This window comes from Coniosporium apollinis, assembly GCF_000281105.1.
Source record: "Coniosporium apollinis CBS 100218 chromosome Unknown supercont1.38, whole genome shotgun sequence".
Lineage (NCBI taxonomy): Eukaryota > Fungi > Ascomycota > Dothideomycetes > Coniosporium > Coniosporium apollinis.
In genome coordinates, this window is record NW_006913300.1 from 157,934 (window position 1) to 176,812 (window position 18,879).

Consider the following 18,879-nt stretch of genomic DNA (forward strand, 5'->3'; position numbering starts at 1 on the left):
CAATCGCAATGTGCAGTGCAGTGCACCCTGCCCCCCTGATACCCATTATTCAACATAATTCATCATTATAACTCCCACCCATACTTCCGATGCGCGTCCCTCAAAAACTCAATCGCAGCATCGAACGCCTCATCCCTCGTCGCCTTATCAATCGCCCACCCCGGCAACTCCGCCCACCCATGCCACTGCCCCTCAACCAACCGATTCTCGATCCTACGGCCACTCCCCTCTGTCTCCCTCTTCAGCCTCTCGACGAACGTCAGCTGCTCATGCAGCAGGATGTCGATGGTCGGGATAATGAACAACATATCCCGGGGCAGGGTCTCGGCGGTCGCGAGAATGGGATTGAGGCGCGGGTTGGTGAGATTTGCAGCGCGGGAGGGGCTGGCGTAGGCGTCGAAGAGGGGGAGGAGGTAGGTGGCGGGGTCGTGTGTGGGAAAGTTGGGCGGTTTTGGCTTCAGTTGTGGGGGGAGGCGAAGGTCGACCTGGTGAGTGATTAGGAAAGAGGTCGTTGATGACAGGGGATTATGTTGGAAAAGATAGTTGCTTGGGGTCAAGGGAGGACGTGAAATCACGCAACGGGACGGTGGGAGGGCTGTGTTTGAAGCTTGGAGGAACGATATGAAAGAGAAGCATATTGTGACCGGCGCTGAGACACACTGGCGGCCAAGGAAAATTTGGGCTTCGATATCTGGATTAACCGCCTAAGAGGCTAGTAGCTATTGGTGAACGCAGACTACGATTTCGCTGACGCAACGCGACACTGCTTACTGGAGCGTAAAAAGTCACCGAAGCCTTGATAGCTGTGTCCGCCGGCGGCTGACAAGCCTTCTGTTGCGACGCCGCGAGCGCAAGATTAGACCCAGCCGAGAAGCCCGAGACAGTGAGAAGTTTCGGATCCGCCCCAAACATAGACTGTGCATTCTCAAGTAGAAAGCTGATCACATCGTCAACGTCGTCATGGGCGGCAGGAAAGGTGTACCTGGGTGCAACACGATGTTCAGTCGAGACGACAACAGCTCCAGTCCTGTCCGAGACGAGGGCGCAGAAAGCAGCATTAGCCTCGGCGATGCCACCTATGAAGGCTCCGCCGTGGATATCGACATGGAGAGGTCTGAGGCGGTTGGGGTCACCGCGCCGCGGTGGCTGGAAGACGATTGCGCGGACGGAGCGGCCTTCATGTGTTGAGATCTGATGAACTGTATACCTATCCGAGAGTATCCATGGCAAGTGTTTCATCAAGTTGATAAGAATGGCCAAGGGTTGAAAGAGCAGAAGACGCCATCGGTAATCGAAGGGTAGACTACTGAAGAAAGCATCGTGGGTTGGTTGTAACCAACCACTGAGGACGCTTAGCACTCTGAATGTCCATGAGGCTGACGACATAGCATCAACGAAGGCTGTCGAGCCGATGAAGGAGCTCACTTCTAAGTGTTTTATTGCGCAGATGAGTCACAAGACGTTACGCCTTGAATACGAGCTGACATGCATCATGACGTCTGGACAAGGCAGCCACCAAACCTGATATGGACATATTAACACCCTGCGGTTCTAGGACTTTGAGGGAACGAAATTGGAAGTTCGAATGGAAGCCGCATTAAGACGATCACAAGAGGATTCACGGATCCAAGTAGAAATGTCTGAGTTGCAAGCTACAGAACATCATACGGGGTCATCGACATACTCAGGAGGTTGCGCCGGCTGGGCACCCGCCATTCGCCGTTCTTCTTCAAGCCTGGCAGCCCACAAAGCGGCTCCGGTGGAAGTAGTGAGAAGGAAGAACATGCTGAGCACTGGCACGAGCTGCAGCATCAAACTTACTGTTCCAAACCTGCATTTTTTTAGCCCTGTACACAACGAACGCAACGCAGGTCGACGCACCACATGTACTGCCATCGCCTCTTCCCGATAAACGCATTCCGCTCCTTCTTATTAAGCCCCAATAACTTGTAATATCGCCAGTGGTGGAAGGGCCCGGCCCGGTACCCTGTCAGCAGCAGGAACAGCGGCACACCAGCTATGGGTATAAAGTTCAAAGGTAGCAAGACGATAAACTCCACGATCTGCCGCAGCGAGAAAGGCGCGTATACTGACGAGCGTCGAGGTTTGCCGAGCCGTTTGAGTGAGTTTGGTGCGTCCGGGTTTACCGGTCTGGTGGTTGCGACAAGATCTTCGAAGCCCTTCTCGACCAGTATAGCATCAAACATGTCCACTTGTGACTCATCCACGAAAAAGGCCTCGAATAGTAGGGCCACAATAGCCGCGCCTTCACCCAAGACCAAGAACGTGCCGTTCAGCCATGCTGCTGGGCCGTGGAAGATGGCTAGGAAGGCAACTTGCGGCAGGTAGGTCCATATGAAGAGGTTCGCGAGGACGAAGATGGAGAGGAGGAAGCAAGGAAGCAGGCGGGCGCGCAGCAGCGGCCAGAGGAATGGGTGTCGTACGAAGTAGTATAAGCCCTGCTCAAATACAGGCGTCAGCTTGCTGGAGGTGAGGGATTAAGTTCTGTGGGCAAAACGTTACCTTGAGTGGATATAGCCAAGAAGCTGAGGAGACGTAATGCGCTGGACGCGTCAGGAACCTCGCGCTCCCTTGAGTTGGCGGCGTTGACATGTCTTGCGCAGAAGTTTCTACAGCATGATATTGCTCTTCCGTCCAGCGGCGGCCTTTGATGCGGCTCCCGAAGCCGACGTCATGGCCGGCATCGGCTTAGTAACACCCGACCTCACCTCGATAGAGTACAACTCACCAAAACCAAAGGTCTCCGCAAAGGTACAACATTCAAGACACGCTGGAGGACTCTCGGTGTAGCAGACGGATCACCAGTCTTGCAACATGATCTTCTCATGATCCATCGTCGCTCTTAAACTGCAAAAAGAGTAAAGCTAGATTAGGTACCCCAATGGCGGATCTAACGGCATTTATAGCCAGCCGGCAAGAAGTCCGAGATCTCAACGACCCGCTAAAATGGCTGCCCGCCCTTTGGTCAATTGCCATTTTCAGTCATCGTGGTGACCCGTAGTTGCGCTGGTTCGAAGGTGTCCAGGTTCTCGCTACTTTATCAATACACGATGCCCCTCACTCCCGTAGTTTTGCTAGTAGAATCAATTTCTACGCCGCCTTTCCGCATTTCTTACGTCACGCTTTATTCTTACTGTCCTCCCCAGCATGCAGGTAACTGAAAGTGACCACACTGTAGACGAGAAAGAGCTGGGAAGCGGTGCACAAACGCCGAACTCCCACTTTACGGACCATATATACAAATCAGAAGACAATCTACCTACAATGTCGGACGGTTTCGATGCGGATGGCCGTCCCATTGCAGACACAGAGCCTAAAGTTGTCGCCAGTAGTCTTAGGCCTACCCTCACCAGGATCATCACCGGCCGATCGGTGGCATCCTCATGGAAGGACCCAGGGCCGCCACCAGATGGCGGAGTTACTGCTTGGACACAGGCAATCATGGCACACATTGTTATCAGCAATACCTGGGGGTATATGTCGTCTTATGGTGTTTTCCAGGCGTACTATGTCACCGCCCTAGGACGGTCACCGTCTGACATCTCCTGGGTTGGCTCGGTCCAGATGTTTTTGGTGTTTCTGATCGGGACCTTCTCTGGTCGGGCGTTGGACTATGGCCTCTTCCGTCCCATTTTCGTAACGGGGTTTTGCCTGCATCTGCTAGGGATGTTTATGACCTCGCTATGCACGCAGTATTGGCAACTATTCTTAGCGCAAGGACTCTGTACGGGTATAGGAAGTGGGCTGATGTTCTGTCCTACGATGTCTCTGCTTTCTACTTATTTCTCGAAGAAACGCGCGTTGGCAATTGGCATAGCAGCATCTGGATCATGCACTGGAGGCTTAATATACCCTGTCATTGTCCAGCAGCTCCTGCCGAGAATAGGGTTCGGATGGACCGTCCGAGTGCTAGGATTTTTTACGCTGGGCCTCGGTATCCCCACCGTGGTCTTTCTCAAGAGCCGTCTCCCACCGCGCAAGTCTGGTCCTCTTGTCGAGTTCTCCGCCTTCAAGGAACTCCCCTACACGCTGTTCCTCGTCGGCATGTTCCTCAACTTCTGGGGTCTGTTTTTCGCATTCTACTACGTATGTCGCTGCCTTTTGCTTCTCCCTTCCCTTCCCTTCTGTCCTTCCTTCGCACCCTTCCTTTTCCCCTCCATGACCCCTCTCCCACCCTCCTCCATCCACAACCCCCACTCACACCCCCTAGGTCTCCGCCTACGGCCGCGACATAATAGGCTTCACCTACACCGACAGCATCACCCTCCTCCTAATCATGAATGGCGTCGGTCTAATCGGGCGCATCCTCCCCAACCACCTCTCCGACCGCTTCTTCGGCCCGCTAAACACCATCATCCCCTTCGCCTTCGCCTCCGGCATCCTGCTCTTCGGCTGGGCCGGCGTCACCTCGCGGGGTGGGCTGTATGCCTTCGCTGTCGTGTACGGCCTCAGCAGCGCGGGCATGCAGGGTATGTTCCCTGCAGCGCTGAGTAGTCTGACGACAGATCTGAGACGCCAGGGGGTGAGGATGGGTATGGGGTTTAGTATTGTGAGCGTGGCGTGTTTGACGGGGCCGCCGCTCGCGGGGGCGCTGATTCAGAGGAATGGAGGGAGTTATTTGTATGCGCAGATGTGGGCGGGGGCGGTGCTGATTTGTGGCGGGTGCACCTTGTGTGCGGCGAGGACGGCGAAGGTGGGGTTCACGTTGTGGGCAAAGGTCTAGGGCTGTGTGGACGGATTGGGAGCATCTTTTGGGGGCGTCAGGCGTGTGTTGCTTTCAATATTGCTGTGCGTCCTTGTACTTGCATTTGGAAAGGGGTCAGCGCAGGCAGTGGCGTTGGATGGGTTAACTGCTATGCTGCTCAAGCAGTTTGGACATTTGCTAGAGTATCTTCACAAGCGTAGACATAATGGTAGTAGTATCAAGGGAGAGGAAAGCCTTGTCACTGGAATCGACGTACAATGCGTTTGTGTCATCGTAGTAGCCATGGTCATCTATTGATTGTTTCGACGACAATTTAACAAAAGCCTGCCCACTTCCCCTACTCCTCAGGGATCTCAATCTCGCCACTCTCGATATCATCGCTGATCTCCTTCGGACTCCTGCCATCAACCTGGCACCCAGTGCTGAACGCCGTTCCCAGAATCTCCTTGACCGTACCCTTCAGATCCTTCGCCATGCTCTTGAACCGCATCGTCCTCGCGATCTCGATGATCTCATCCAAGGGGATCGATTTGGTGTGCTTGATGTTCTTCTCCTTCTTCCTGTCCCGCGGCGGCTCCTTCAGCGCCTTGATGACGAGCGAGGAGGCGGACGGCACGACGGAGACGGCGGCTTGACGGTTTTGGATGGTGAGCCTGACGGTCACGCGGAGACCTTTCTGGGTGATAGTTAGCTACTGCACTGATATGTAACGGGTTCCTGGATGCCCATACCCAGTCGCCAGTCGCCTTGGCAATGTCTTCGCCGACCTTCTTGGGAGAAAGACCGAGGGGACCAATCTTGGGCGCGAGAGCGGAGGAGGCGCCGACCTCACCACCGGTCGCGCGTAGGTGGATCACCTTCACCTCGCTGGGGTCGAATTTTGGAGGCCTGGAGCGGGTCAGCCGCTGCGCATGGAGACTGGATATCCTTTAAATTTCCTCCAGGCAAGACTTTTGGGCGGCGCGAAGCTCTCGCAATGATTGAGATGGAATCCAAATCACAATTGCGCTTGGTGATTCGCGCGCTATCGGTGGCTTTGTACGTACATTTTGAAATGTGTGAAAGCGGAAGATTAAACTACAAGAAAGAGGAAATCAGTCGAAGGCCGAAGAGATCCGAGTGACGATACTCACGGGTGGCCAAGACGTGAGGTAGTCAGTCACTCAAGATGAGGCGTTGTGCTGCTGCTCGAAGTCGCCGTAAAGCTAGACTTTCAAAGTGTTGGTGGGATTGATAATCGGGCTGCGGCGAAACTGTCAAGCCGATGGCCTGAGGACGAGCGCCAAGCTATCGCGAGAAGGGCAATCAGCGCTATCGTCTGCCACGAAAATGGACCTCACCAAAGTCTGTCAGTGTTGGGGAGCAAGAAGAACTGCCTAGTCGACGCAGTCAGCCATGTTGGGAATGGGGAAAAAGACGTGATGCATTACTTTCCTGGATACGCCGCGTATTTAACAAATTTCCATTCTCTGACGCTCGAAACACTTTCTCCTGTCGTCCCTTTTCCAAATTCTGGTAATTCTCCATGTATCAGTTTTAAGGCACTGTGCTGGCGGGAGTGCCGCTTATCACTCTTCATCCTCTCAATTCCGGACACGTCAGGCGTTCTCACTTGCAAATTATGCACGAAACTCTGTATTCCCCAATATCATCTCGCGTCTTAGGGCAAAACGGAACATACACTTATCGCCTTTGTCTTCCTCAGATTCATGCAGGATTGCATTGAGGAATCCGCTGGCTGATATTACCATCACCACCACTGCCGCAGTGGGTGCACTTGTGATATCCTTCTTCGCCGCCGATGCTCGAGTCATATCTAGCACAACCCTCTCATCACCGCCCGCAACGACGCCCATATCGAGGAAGCACTCGGACTGATACCGGTCGCAGATTGCCCACCTTCTCCATAACCCTTGGTTCTATGCAGCAGATGGCGGGCTGTATAGCGCTGTGGGCATCACTCGGGAGCAGGGTGAGTTTCACATTCAATTCATCTAAGATCATGCCATCAAAAAGAGTGTATAATTTCTCCTTTACTTTCCGCGTATTACAAAATAGACCGTCACTCGCTAGGAGCGCAAAGGAGTGTGGGATATAGAAAAGCGACAAATGAGTGGACGATCCCGCACACATGGGACCACGATGTTCTTCCAAGCTTGTCTCTTGCACCAACAACGAAACTGCCAAAGAAGCAACAACCTGAGATCATTACTCCGCCATATCCGTGCGGGCCTGTAGTAGAGTAAGGGACCACTGATTCCGCCTTACAGTCTCTACTGTTACGAGTTAGTAAAGTGATAGCAAAGCGAAGGCTGTAGTAGGAGTTCACGGAGGTACATACCTATGGCTGTGCCTTTTAGTTGTCTTACATCTTCTTGTTCTTCTTCTTGATGGCGCCGTGATGGCCGCCGCCGTAGCCGCCGTGACCGCCGCCGTTGTGGTCGTCGTCATCGTCATCGTCGTCATCGTCGTCGTCGCCGTTGTCATCGCCGTCGTGGTCATCGTCGTCGTCGCCGTCGTCGCCGTTGTCGTCGCCGTCGTGGTCATCATCATCATCATCATCGTCGTCGTCGTCGTCGTCGTCGTCGTCGTCGTGGTCGCTGTCGTCGTCGTCGCCGTCGTCGTCGCCGCCCCAGTGATTGTCATCGTCGTCATCGTCATCGTCCCCTTTGTCATCACTCCTTACAATGAGCTTCACATCCCGGGTGTATTTCTGGCCAGTGCCATCGGTGATCAAGTCCCTGATGTAGTAGCCACCATCGCGGCCGATAAGGGTTGGCAGGGCAGCGACAAGCCCGGTAGCGACGAGGGCAACAGAGCAGACTTGAATGAGCTTCATAGTTACTGCTGGGTCCTAGGGGTGGAAGATCTTATTGAAGAATGTCTTAGACGGTGTTTGAAGATGATTGGAACTTGTCAACGACCAACGAATGATGATGAGAGTTCTGGAGGAGAAGACTCAACGCTGGAGGGCCGAGTCTCTTTATATCCAACACCTGAGAGGCCTCATCCCTGTCTAGCTGTGACTACCTCGTTCTAGGTACGAGCACGCCATTGCTTTCACGCAGCTTACCGGACACAGCAGCTACTACATGTAGGCAGCCTGTAATGATCTCAAGGTTCTAGGTAAGACAACCCGAGGTGCAGAGCATATGCTCGAGCTTTGTCGAAGGATCTTGCAAGCCTACCCAGAAATCGGCGATGATTCTCATCGAATCTCAGTCCGTGTGCTACGGTGGGCTTCCGAGTTCTCTTGCTAATAGATAGTTGAATCAAAGACTCTACATGTATACGCCTTAGCTCGGGTCTTCGATGCATCGTCTTTATGGCGACATGCATTCAGGACATGCAGTCAGGACTCGGAAGACCGAAGACCTAGGAAATCTCGGCTATCTTGCTGTAACTCTCTCTGCACGGTAGGAACCGAGGTTGCACGCAGTTGGGGAGCCAGAACATGATGCTGAGCTAGATCGAAGCATCGAACTACTTCCTGGGAAGTGTTTTGTGCGGTTTCAGGGGCTTGTGGAATATAGCAACCTCAAGACTTAGGGGCATCCTGTACCGAGATCATTGTCGTCCAGAGGAGAGGGGCTGTCTTCCTTGGATCTCGAAGCCATGGTCCCTCGGAATGATGGCCCATCGATCATACAGCTATATGGTGTCCAAGCGATCATCTCCGCCGGAACACTGCGGAGGAAGCATGGATAGGCGTCAACTGAGGCCGCCGTGGCGCTTCCGGAGAGAAAGAATAGGAAGGAGACAGTCCAACCAAGCAACCCCAGCCCATAAGCAAGAACTGCCACAGAACCGGTGCATTTCATGCGTGTTGTTGTGGGTCTGGTCTTGACGTTCCTTGGCAGTTGATGGTGCCATCGAGGTCCGTGTAGAGGTTCATTCGCTAATTGTTCTGTACGGCGGGTTCCTGCACTGCAGCGTCCAATATGTGAGGTTCTTATGACAGATGGAAATTAGAATATCTTGCAACATGTAGCGCAGCGCTCCTTCCTGTACTACCGCCTTCTGCCTCCACGTCCGAAGGGTAAGCCTGGATTGTACCGAGTGAAGAAGTGGCGTGCCGTGCTATGTACTGTACAAACACGCGAGTCCGGCCTCACAGTTCAGAGGATGAGAGGTAGGACCTCCACCCACTGTGCAACTCAACCAGCGTCTGAGCATGCAACCCGCGAGTACAACGAACTGGGAACTGCTCGCTGCCGCCGATTCAATCGACATGCAACTTCCCGTACGTCATTCCAGTCCACACGATTCCTGTGTTATGATCGACATTACGGGTCCCTGAAAGTTCAAGGTACCATGCCCAATATGTAGTACAGTACCCATCTGGCGGTGATGGACTCGGACCACCGCACGCCGTCCATGGCACGTCGTACGCAATAAAAGCCTCACCGCGACAAGTATGCTTTACTAACCAGCACATACACAATAACCTTTCTGAGACTGTGAATAGTATAGAAAAGCTATCTCGGTTAGCCTTAGTCAATCCTCTACCATTTCGAGAAATCTGTTACTTGGTTGGTAGGGGGGCGTGGTGAGAGTAAGGCGAAGCGTGGTCGGAAACACATTAGAGATTTTCGCGGGGAGGCTTCTGTTGCGCACGTCGTGCTTGGCTCACCTCGCGTGCGCGGCCCCTTCTGCCGGGTCAGGCCGGCTACGTGCAGCTCTGTGGGGTATAGCTCTACAGCTGTGGGGTGCAGGCCGGTGCAACCAACAAGGCAACGTGTAACTACACTGAACGTGCTGCTTCCAGGTCCCGGTGCTTCTCCCCGGCAATCGGCTGACGGTCGGGATCAGCGGCAGAGTAACAGTGGAGACGCAAGAACGTGGCTGTCTTTGCGCCAAAACTTGTCGCCGCAGATCCTGCTCAAGAGAGTCGCGTGGATGTAAGAGCTGCTCGGTGTGGAGGGGTTGGTTCCCGAAATCTCACTGGACGTTCTCGTCGATGATGCAAAAGCGGGGTTTACAGTGACACTGTGTTTCGCAATATCATTGATGAGGATGTATCTCGTGTTCTTTCGGGACTTGTGATATGTGAGATCTAGGGGTATGAGGACGCTTGGTCCTGGTTCAAGCGAAGCTTTTATCAGCCGCGCACTACGGAGTACGGCTACCAAAAGTCGCAAGACTCGCTAAGACAGCCATAGCGGGAGCTATCCAACGCTAGCTTCTTCAAGTAAGCCAGGTACAGGGGCTGGGCCGCGAGTCAAGAGCTCTAAGATTAATGTGTGGTCTTAGCCTTCGGTCAGCCTGTTCACCACTTTTATGTGTAGGATGTATTCGGCAGGCAGCTTAAAATCATCCATATACTAGAGGGAAGTCTTGATGTCGATGCTGCTTAGATCTAAGCTAGAGCTTGCATCTCTACTTACCGCTAGCCTGAAGCGGTACAGATGCGTGATAGCGCTGTTGTGGCTGCCTTAGCGTGTCTTGCGACTTTTCGTAGCTACCTTCGTACAAGGGTTGACCACATCGGTAAAAGTTTTCGTCACATCTGATGCATCAGATATAGCTCTGAGGTCTCAGATGTGCCAAGCTTAGGTCCGAATCGCGAGCTGGTCGCGAGCCGATCGCGATTTGGCACAATTTAACTCGAACTGGCTGATGCATCGGATGTATCGGATGCCTCAAAGCTACGCCGAGCTGCTTAGTAAGCAGAACTTGCAAAATCACGAAAAGCCTGAGAGCTCCAAGTCCATTCAGCCTTGGACCGCTACCACCACTAACTACGGAGGTGGCTCCAGCGGGTGTGTTACAAAATTTCGAAAAAGAATCATTATTAGCCGCTCAATTATAAAAACATAAATATTTTACAGCTTCCGGCTGGGGGGTGAAGTTAAGCGAGAAAGAGAACTCCAAGAGGTTTTGGAGACTGAGCTGCTTACTAAGCAGCTTGGCAGCTCTGAGTACTCCGAGCAGCATGAGCAGCACGAGAAGCACGAGAAGCACGAGAAGCAAGAGCACGCCGAACACGTCGAGCACGCGGGGTATCCAGAGCCAGATCTGAAGCATCAGATTTGGCCGCGTACAGCTCAGGTCTAGTCGATCTGCGAAACAAAACGCCGAACTTTGGAACCATCAACTTTACCCTCCCGCTTTGGCCCGAGCCCATTGCCCGAGCTCGCCGGAAGAGATTCTTAGGGTCCTTCTTTCTGGCATTTTATTGGAGAACAAACCGGACAAGGCGGGTAGAAGAAAATGAGAGAGGTACCTAGATACCGCCACGATGCTGACTAGCCGAGAGCGATGCCAAGGCGGTCACGTTTCGTGGCAGGGTAGCTGGGTAGGTGCGGAACTGCCATTGGAGTCGTTAGGTATATTAAGAGGTTTGGCTCCGACAGCGCTGCTGTCTAAAAACCTGGCAGAAGGAGCGAAACCACTCAAGCGGTGGCCGAGTCGTCTTCTCTACACTCAAACGGCCAGCAACCACCACAACCCCTTGTAGCGTCCGTGTAAACAGCATAGCATTAGCTTAGAGTACTGCAAAATTGCCACTTGTCCAGGCACCACTTTCTGACGCGTCCTCTCAAATACAATCCACAGGCTAATCGCTGCGGTCAGTCCAGCGCATGACTTGCAGCACGGACGGGGAAAGCTCCCCCATGACGCAGGAACGACTTCCGGCGCCTTCGCCGCAGCGCCGCGTTTCCAGCCATCTCCAAGGCAACACCCTCCTCCGTCTTACACCTCCCATTACCGCCACTCCCCATCCCGCATATCGCACTGCATTGCTGTAGATTCGCTGTATCGGGTCTCACAGCATCGTAACCATGAAGACAACCGCTCTCCTCGCAGCCGGTGCGCTGCTTGGCTCCGCCTCGGCCGGAGTCCACAAGATGAAGCTCAAGAAGGTGCCTCTATCAGAGCAGCTTGTAAGTCATCAGCTTCATCGTGCTAGAGCTTCGGAAGGCAGTATGGCAGCTAACGGCAGCTATAGGAGCACGCAAACTTCCACGACCAGGTCCGCGCGCTTGGCCAGAAGTACATGGGCATTCGCCCGCAAGGCCACCGCGATGAGATGTTCAAGGACGCCTCGGTTCATCCAGATGGCAACCACCCAGTGCCCGTGAGCAACTTCTTGAACGCCCAATGTGAGTCGCAGAGCTCCCCGTGCTGGTGTTGATGCGCATAATGGCTAACCTGCTGCCTAGACTTCTCCGAGATCGCCATTGGCACACCTCCGCAGGACTTCAAGGTCGTTCTCGACACTGGAAGCTCCAACCTTTGGGTTCCATCAACGGAATGTGGCTCCATCGCCTGCTACCTCCACAGCAAGTATGACTCGAGCGCCTCGTCCACCTACAAGAAGAACGGCACCAAGTTCGAAATCCGATATGGCTCTGGCAGCTTGAGCGGTTTCGTGTCCCAGGACACCGTCCAGATTGGCGACCTCAAGATCAAGCACCAGGACTTCGCCGAGGCTACCTCCGAGCCCGGTCTTGCCTTCGCCTTCGGCCGCTTCGACGGCATCATGGGTCTCGGCTACGACACCATCAGTGTTAACAAGATTGTCCCCCCCTTCTACAACATGCTCGACCAGGGTCTCTTGGACGAGCCGGTTTTCGCCTTCTATCTCAGCGATACCAACGACAAGGGGGCCGAGTCCGAGGCCATCTTCGGCGGTGTGAACAAGGACCATTACACCGGCAAGATGACCAAGATTCCCCTCCGCCGCAAGGCATACTGGGAGGTCGACCTCGATGCCATCACTTTCGGCGATGCCACCGCTGAGCTCGACAACACCGGCGTGATCCTCGACACCGGCACCTCGCTCATCGCTCTCCCCTCCACTCTTGCTGAGCTCCTGTAAGTCATCTTCGCCTTTCAACTCCCCATCCACATCTAACGTTTTGCAGGAACAAGGAGATCGGCGCAAAGAAGTCCTACAACGGCCAATACACCGTCGACTGCAACAAGCGCGACTCCCTCCCTGACCTGACCTTCACCCTCACTGGCTACAACTTCACCATCGGCCCGTACGACTACATCCTCGAGGTCCAGGGCTCCTGCATCTCATCGTTCTTCGGCATGGACTTCCCGGAGCCTGCTGGCCCGCTCGCCATCCTCGGTGATGCGTTCTTGAGGAGGTGGTACTCCGTCTACGACCTTGGCAACAACGCTGTTGGTCTTGCTAAGGCTAAGGCGTAAGCTCAACTAGGAACGGGAAAGATTGGAACGTGTCTGGCGCGGCGCATGAGGCATGTAGGGGAGAGATTGTATCTTCGGCATCGGAAGGAGTTTACTCAGAATGTAACTAGGAAATAGGGTAATTGGGTTCCTTGGCTTCGGCCGGACTTACTCTACCTTGAACTAGCGACTTATACCTTGTGCTTCTAAGCCAGCTATCAAGTCCACTTTGCATTCACCATGTGACTGCTCCATGAACAGTAACTCGGGACGTGATCAAGAAATAGTACAGAAACGTAGTAGACTGTTGAGCTATCACCCAACTCGCCAGCACTCTACTTTGATGATGTGAAAGGATAGGTAAGGTCGGACTTCGAGGGACTATAGTTGTATCGCCACTGTGTGTAAATGGGTTACTTCGTATAACGACTAAACAGCATGAGTGAACTTCCGTTGACAAATGACTAGCTTCTATTGCTGGTGTTTGAGGGAGTTCTCATTACAATACAAGATGGTCGAGACTGTAGAACTGCGCTACCATCCGGCAATCTGGACGCAATACAACGGCGGTAACGCGCGAAAGGAAGCGATGGATGCCTGATACACAAAGAATGTGGAGTTATCAAGACTATGTTAAAAACAACATAGGCCAGCTGCAGGACGAAGATGTCCCAAGACTCGTTGGAGCATGCTTCATTGTTTAGACTCTAAAGTTTTCCATAAGCCACAATCTACAGCTGCTGAACAAAAGGTCCGAGCTGGACGAAGCCGCCAAAGCACAAGAGCTCGCTCTACTAGGCTTGTCCAACGTGAATTTGAGTTCATTTTTTTACTATTTCTCAACGAGTAGCTGCTACTCCCAAGCCACGCGGTCAAAACAACATCTACAACCTGTAATCAGCGTGACCGGGCTTCGGGCTCTTCCTCAGCACCTCTATCTTGATCTCCACCCGTTGCGATACAGGGCAAACACACTGCCAGATCTCACTTCCGTAACCCTCCCCCCCGCGTTTCCGCAAGAACGGTTCGGCAATGAGCAATCATGCGTAGAAACCGAGAAGCCGCTACTCGAGTCAGACGCGAGACCGCTGATATAGTTGTCGGGTAGCAAATGGCGACATTGCGTAAGTAGACCGAAAAGCGCTCCGTGCCGATTGTGCGTAGCTGGCTCGTAGCGCTGACCGGGATGATTGTGCACTGGCTATCCAGAGACGGCTGCCACGATACTGGGTACTCTGCTTGCGTGACCTCGGCATATCTGCGAATCCGGCTCTGCTCGACCCTCTGGGAGGGCTGAACGTGTCGCAGCCGCTAGAGCAGTTGGTATTTGCAGAGATTGTTAGGATAGCCATCGCCGGCGCCGGATGACCGGGCTGGTTGCACCGCGCCCCTAGAGTATAATACCGAAATGTATGCAAGTATATGAGACGGGTTTTCTCATTCTTCGACGTTTCAGGGCGAAACCTCACGCGTAACTGTTCAGATCGTCTGGTTCCTCGCTTGGCAGCATGTCCATGATGTCCTTGGTGCGTGGTCCAGTGTACTTCCTGTATAATTTGTCAGCCACTCCGTCACGACAAATGTTCCTTGCCCGCATGGAATAACCAAGGTCAAGACTTACTTCCTCGCAGCAGCCCACCACCAGCTCATACTGAACAGCGCGATCAAGCCAGCAACGCAGATGGCGTAGTTCATGTTCGACCCAGTAACGGGCCGGACGGGCGGGAAGAACAATACGACGCTGATGAAGACGACCCAGGTGATAGCAACGGCATTTACCGGCTTGCTCCATTTTCCCAAGGTGTACGGTCCCTCGATGAACTGAACTCGGTGCTCGTACACGCGGTGGGCGAATATCACGGCAACATAGCTGAGATCAAGCGCAGGCGCGGTGACGTTGAAGATGGAGACAATTGTTGAGGTGCTTCCAATGCCAATTAAGTCCTTTACGAAACGTTAGCTCGCCCCCGTGGAATGAGTCCTTGAAGCCTTACCAGGCAGCTGCAGAAAACGACTACAAGCCAGACAGCATTGACGGGGGTTCCTGTGATGCGGTTGATCTTGCTCCAGAAGCTGTCAAAATTGTTAGCGATGTGCCGAGTTGGGGGCTCACATACCGCTAGTAGGATTGATTCACAGAAGATTGGTGAAACTCACCCTGAGAATGGAAACGCCTCGTCGCGAGCAAAAGCGTAAGCCATCCTAGCATTCCCAAGCATCGCAGAGCACCCCGTGAAGAACTGTACGAGGATAACAAAGAACCACATGACCATTCCGCCGGTTCTTCCGCCCGCGTTGAGAAAGATTTGCGCGACCGGAAGACCAGTTGGCGATTTGATGATGGCATCCATGTCGGTCAAGCAAAAGCAAAAGGTTATAGTCAGCATCCAGCCCACAAGGCCGGAAACGAGGACGGCCATCCTGATGGCGACAGGACCTCTGATGGCTGCATCGTGCGTCTCTTCCGACATGTGCGTTGTAGCGTCGTAATCTGTCATTACCCAGGCTACCGAGAGAAAACTAGAATGGCTTGTCAGCAACGGGACACGAAGCTTGTAAAGTCTGTTTCATACCCCAGAAGAAAGGAGAAACCTTTACTTCCCCATCCTGAGCCATCAGTGACGTGCGTGAAGACCCAAGTGGCACTTTGCTTGTTGGGTGTTAGAACTAGCAGCGCAACGCAGATGCTGACAGAAGCGAGGACTGGAGTCTCTCGTCAGCTTCCTAGATCGTAGATGATAAGACGGGTGTTGACTTACTGTTAATCGGAGCGAACCAGAGGATGATCTTATGGAGCAACTTAGTCGTCAGGGAACAAATGGTGCCAAAGAGACAGAGGACTAAGATAGCTAGCAGAACGGTTTGCAAAGGAGTTCTGCTCAAGCCGTCAGCAAAAGATACCCGAAATCTGATTCAAGGGGGACTTGCGGAGCAAACGAGTATGCGCCGTCTTCGTAGTGCGAATTCATCACAGCTGCTGCGAGGACCATCTGCGAGATAGAGTATGCAAGGCTTGCCACTCCGGCGGCCTGACCTAGGAAGTTGCACCAGCCCACAACCCAGGCCCACAGAGCAACATGTTCTTTAGGCACAACGTGCTTGGTGACGAAATACATTCCACCCGCGGTGGGATAGGCAGAGACCAGCTCGGCCACTGCGCAAGTCAGTCGAGAGGCCAGCGATAGTTGTTCCAGATTCTCTGACCCGAGCTTGCTATACAAAACGCCATAATCGAACCAATAGCCCAGCACCAGACGGCTGTTGCTGGCCCTCCAGACCCAATGGGAGCGCCGAAGGTAGCGGGTACGGAGCCAAGCACACCGAGAATGGAGATCGCATACGAGACGGTCGACCATTTGGTAAACTCCCGCCTGAGCTCCTACGAAGACGTCAATCATGGAGAGGACAACACAGGAAGATTCAGACGTACCTGACGGTAGCCGATACGGGCAAGCAGACGCTCATCGTCGTCCTGGATGGTTGCCATCACTCTCTGCTGCGCACTGATGGCTTGAAAGGGCGTCGAGGTCTTGTCGTCCACGGATGTCGATGAAGGCTTTTCCGAGCCAGACGGCCCTACGCTCGAGCCCATGTTAACGGACTGAAGGTTTCGCTGTAGGTGCTGGGAAAGACGTAGAGTGCCAGTGCGGGACCGCTTCTGATATGAGATGGAAGGCGTGAAGATTCACGGAAGGGAGGACTCGGATAAGAATGTTTGCGGAAGGATTGATGTACATTTCAATTACCTGAGATCTTGTCAATCGCCAAGGGCGTTGCCGCTGTCCAATACCGTGCTCCTACTCGTACGAATCGACTCTCATCGCACAAGCGGAGTCGTGGCAAGTCCTAGCAGCTTGCTGGGTTTTAGCAGCACAAATCAGGGATGCTCTCGAACAGCAGATGCAGGGTCATCGAACACGTGTGATTTAGCGGTCAAGCTCTCTGAGTAATGTTGGCCCCGAATGCGCCAGCGCGAGAGGGGCAATCTGGTGGAGAAGGAGCTGCGACGCCTCTCGTCAATTCCAGCAGGACGGATGCGCTGTTCAGCCCCTCGAAGCGTTGGCGTGCGAGGCGGAATTGAGGCGTTGGGCAGGACCTTGATGGAAGCCGAGACAGACTTTTTCCAATGCTGTCAGATAATTTGACCAGGTGGGCGGGACAGAACAGGTGCAAGGAAGCGAGACAGGCTCATGTACCTGTATCCTAAGCTCGATTCAGGCAACAAAAGCCACTCCTCGGCCCCTGAGGCTTGAGCAAGGCAAGGGCTCGAAGTCATGAAACGCCCAGAACGGTGGGTAAGCAACTCTAATCTGTTGCTAAACGGTCGCTCGGAACTAGTCAGCGTTCGAAAAACGTGCTGTAGGCGGGCGCACCAGGCTGGCGGGTCGTAATGATAAGAATTCAATTCTTTTTTGCAGATCAGTGACGGCTCCGTGCCTGAACCATCGCGAGAGAGACAGGACGGACGGCAGGAAGAGCGTGGGGTCTCTGCCGGCAGCGGCTCAGCCTGCGCCGAGGAAGGCAGCGGTACGGATGTCTCGAGTGCTCGTTGGAAGTAAGGGCTGGGTTCCCTAGCACGGCTCCTCGCTGCAGTTGTTCTTAGCGGGCTGAGACGACAGGTTTCGCCATCATGGAAGCGAAGCGGATGCTCTCCAAGGAACTAGGTAAAGACACCGTGTTCAAGGCTAGTGACAACTAAGCCCTCTGCTTGTCATGGTATGCAGCAGCATGCGAGAATGATGTTGCAGCCAGGCTTGATCGACAGCTTCGGTTGCTGTCTTGTCACGAAAAACGAGGATGACAGACGAATTGCAGGGTTGTCGGGCAATTTGCACCGACAGCAGTCTCACCCTGGCCCTTTCCCACAAATGGTCCGGCAGCGGTCCGTGCCACGTCACCCAAAGCCGGCACCCGTTGGACCAGCACCATGGTTTCTCTCGTGCCTAAGGTTCTCTTACCACTCTATCAACATTGTCTGTAGAGAGGTAGGTGGCTGCGCCAACGAGTGCCTCCAATCTTACGGTGGCGGGGTCAATTCGGTGTGTGCGGCGCCGGCGAGTAACCTGGGTTCCTTGATCCAGCTTGCGGACCCGCTGTGGAGCCACGAGGGAATATCTGATATTGACATTTGTAGATCTCCAGGCTATGCTCTCTGAGTCTTTCTCTACAGCCGTCACCGGACGAGCATGGCGAGGTACGTTAAACTGGTCCGGACAATGCGGAGTTGTCAGCAGAACAGAACTGAGCTCTCGCTCCTTTCTTGCTCACTCCAGTAAGCCTTAGCTCACGTTCATGATGCTCACCTGGTAGAAGGTACAATTAGCTCCTCTGGTGCCAGCAAGCAACATGCTTGCTGGCATTTCAACAGAACAGGGACCTCAGTATGGACTAGCCCAGTTGGGCGGCACGTGCATGAGGTATGAATGTGAGTATCTCTTCTGCATTTGTCGCGAGGTTTCATCTTCAATCCTTCCGTCGACTCAAAACCCGGATGACAGGCTGCCGTGCAACCTGCAAAGCACGTTTCTTGCCTGCTTGATCGGCTTCCGGAAATCTTCCGCGCCGTTCGGTGCGTTGGTGCAAAGAACTGCATATCAGACTCGGAACTGCCGTATGCGTGACCTCGAGACGCCCTTTGATGGGCTCATTCATGGCGTGACTACTTTACGAAAGCGTCTTTCAGCATCCGTACTCCATGATCAGATGATATACTTCTGCAGACATCCCTGGTCTAGATTTCGCGAGCACACGGAACTGCGCCTGGGGATAGTCGGATATAGATCCCCATGTATGCAGCAAAAGCGGTGTTTAGTGGAGCACGCCGAGGGGTCGAGCACGACGGCTGGATCTTGAAAGCGCCCTCGATCATGGCTCGGCACGGCTAATGTGGATCCGACCTAATTACTGACGCCCAAATCTGTTAGGAGTCCTTGTGTGACGTGTAAGCTTGCCTAGCTGCTCGTGGTGTGTGGTAGGCGTGGCAAGATTTGAACGGTGGTGAGGTTAGCTGA

The 18,879-nt window shown here is 53.6% G+C and overlaps 6 protein-coding genes across 6 annotated transcripts; 2 read left to right on the forward strand and 4 right to left on the reverse strand.

Annotated features, from left to right (window-relative positions):
* Positions 1-65: 65 nt before the first annotated feature.
* Positions 66-2,613, reverse strand: W97_07405 (uncharacterized protein; the record flags this gene model as incomplete). The annotated part of the gene is made up of 5 exons (XM_007785035.1): positions 66-485; positions 772-1,191; positions 1,669-1,831; positions 1,882-2,459; positions 2,524-2,613. 5 exons carry the CDS (start codon positions 2,611-2,613, stop codon positions 66-68), a joined length of 1,671 nt encoding a protein of 556 aa, XP_007783225.1.
* A 555-nt stretch (positions 2,614-3,168) lies between these two features.
* W97_07406 (uncharacterized protein) lies at positions 3,169-4,744 on the forward strand (the record flags this gene model as incomplete). The annotated part of the gene is made up of 2 exons (XM_007785036.1): positions 3,169-4,107; positions 4,232-4,744. The coding sequence occupies 2 exons, from the start codon at positions 3,169-3,171 to the stop codon at positions 4,742-4,744; spliced, it is 1,452 nt and encodes a 483-aa protein (XP_007783226.1).
* A 319-nt stretch (positions 4,745-5,063) lies between these two features.
* Positions 5,064-5,774, reverse strand: W97_07407 (60S ribosomal protein L12; the record flags this gene model as incomplete). The annotated part of the gene is made up of 3 exons (XM_007785037.1): positions 5,064-5,402; positions 5,458-5,631; positions 5,769-5,774. 3 exons carry the CDS (start codon positions 5,772-5,774, stop codon positions 5,064-5,066), a joined length of 519 nt encoding a protein of 172 aa, XP_007783227.1.
* A 1,317-nt stretch (positions 5,775-7,091) lies between these two features.
* W97_07408 (uncharacterized protein) lies at positions 7,092-7,565 on the reverse strand (the record flags this gene model as incomplete). Its single annotated transcript, XM_007785038.1, has 1 exon — positions 7,092-7,565. One exon carries the CDS (start codon positions 7,563-7,565, stop codon positions 7,092-7,094), a length of 474 nt encoding a protein of 157 aa, XP_007783228.1.
* Positions 7,566-11,511: 3,946 nt separating this feature from the next.
* W97_07409 (vacuolar protease A) lies at positions 11,512-12,889 on the forward strand (the record flags this gene model as incomplete). Its single annotated transcript, XM_007785039.1, has 4 exons — positions 11,512-11,613; positions 11,679-11,832; positions 11,893-12,547; positions 12,598-12,889. 4 exons carry the CDS (start codon positions 11,512-11,514, stop codon positions 12,887-12,889), a joined length of 1,203 nt encoding a protein of 400 aa, XP_007783229.1.
* A 1,444-nt stretch (positions 12,890-14,333) lies between these two features.
* W97_07410 (uncharacterized protein) lies at positions 14,334-16,460 on the reverse strand (the record flags this gene model as incomplete). Its single annotated transcript, XM_007785040.1, has 9 exons — positions 14,334-14,415; positions 14,490-14,812; positions 14,863-14,941; positions 15,026-15,388; positions 15,442-15,571; positions 15,628-15,743; positions 15,806-16,022; positions 16,073-16,247; positions 16,299-16,460. 9 exons carry the CDS (start codon positions 16,458-16,460, stop codon positions 14,334-14,336), a joined length of 1,647 nt encoding a protein of 548 aa, XP_007783230.1.
* Positions 16,461-18,879: the final 2,419 nt, after the last annotated feature.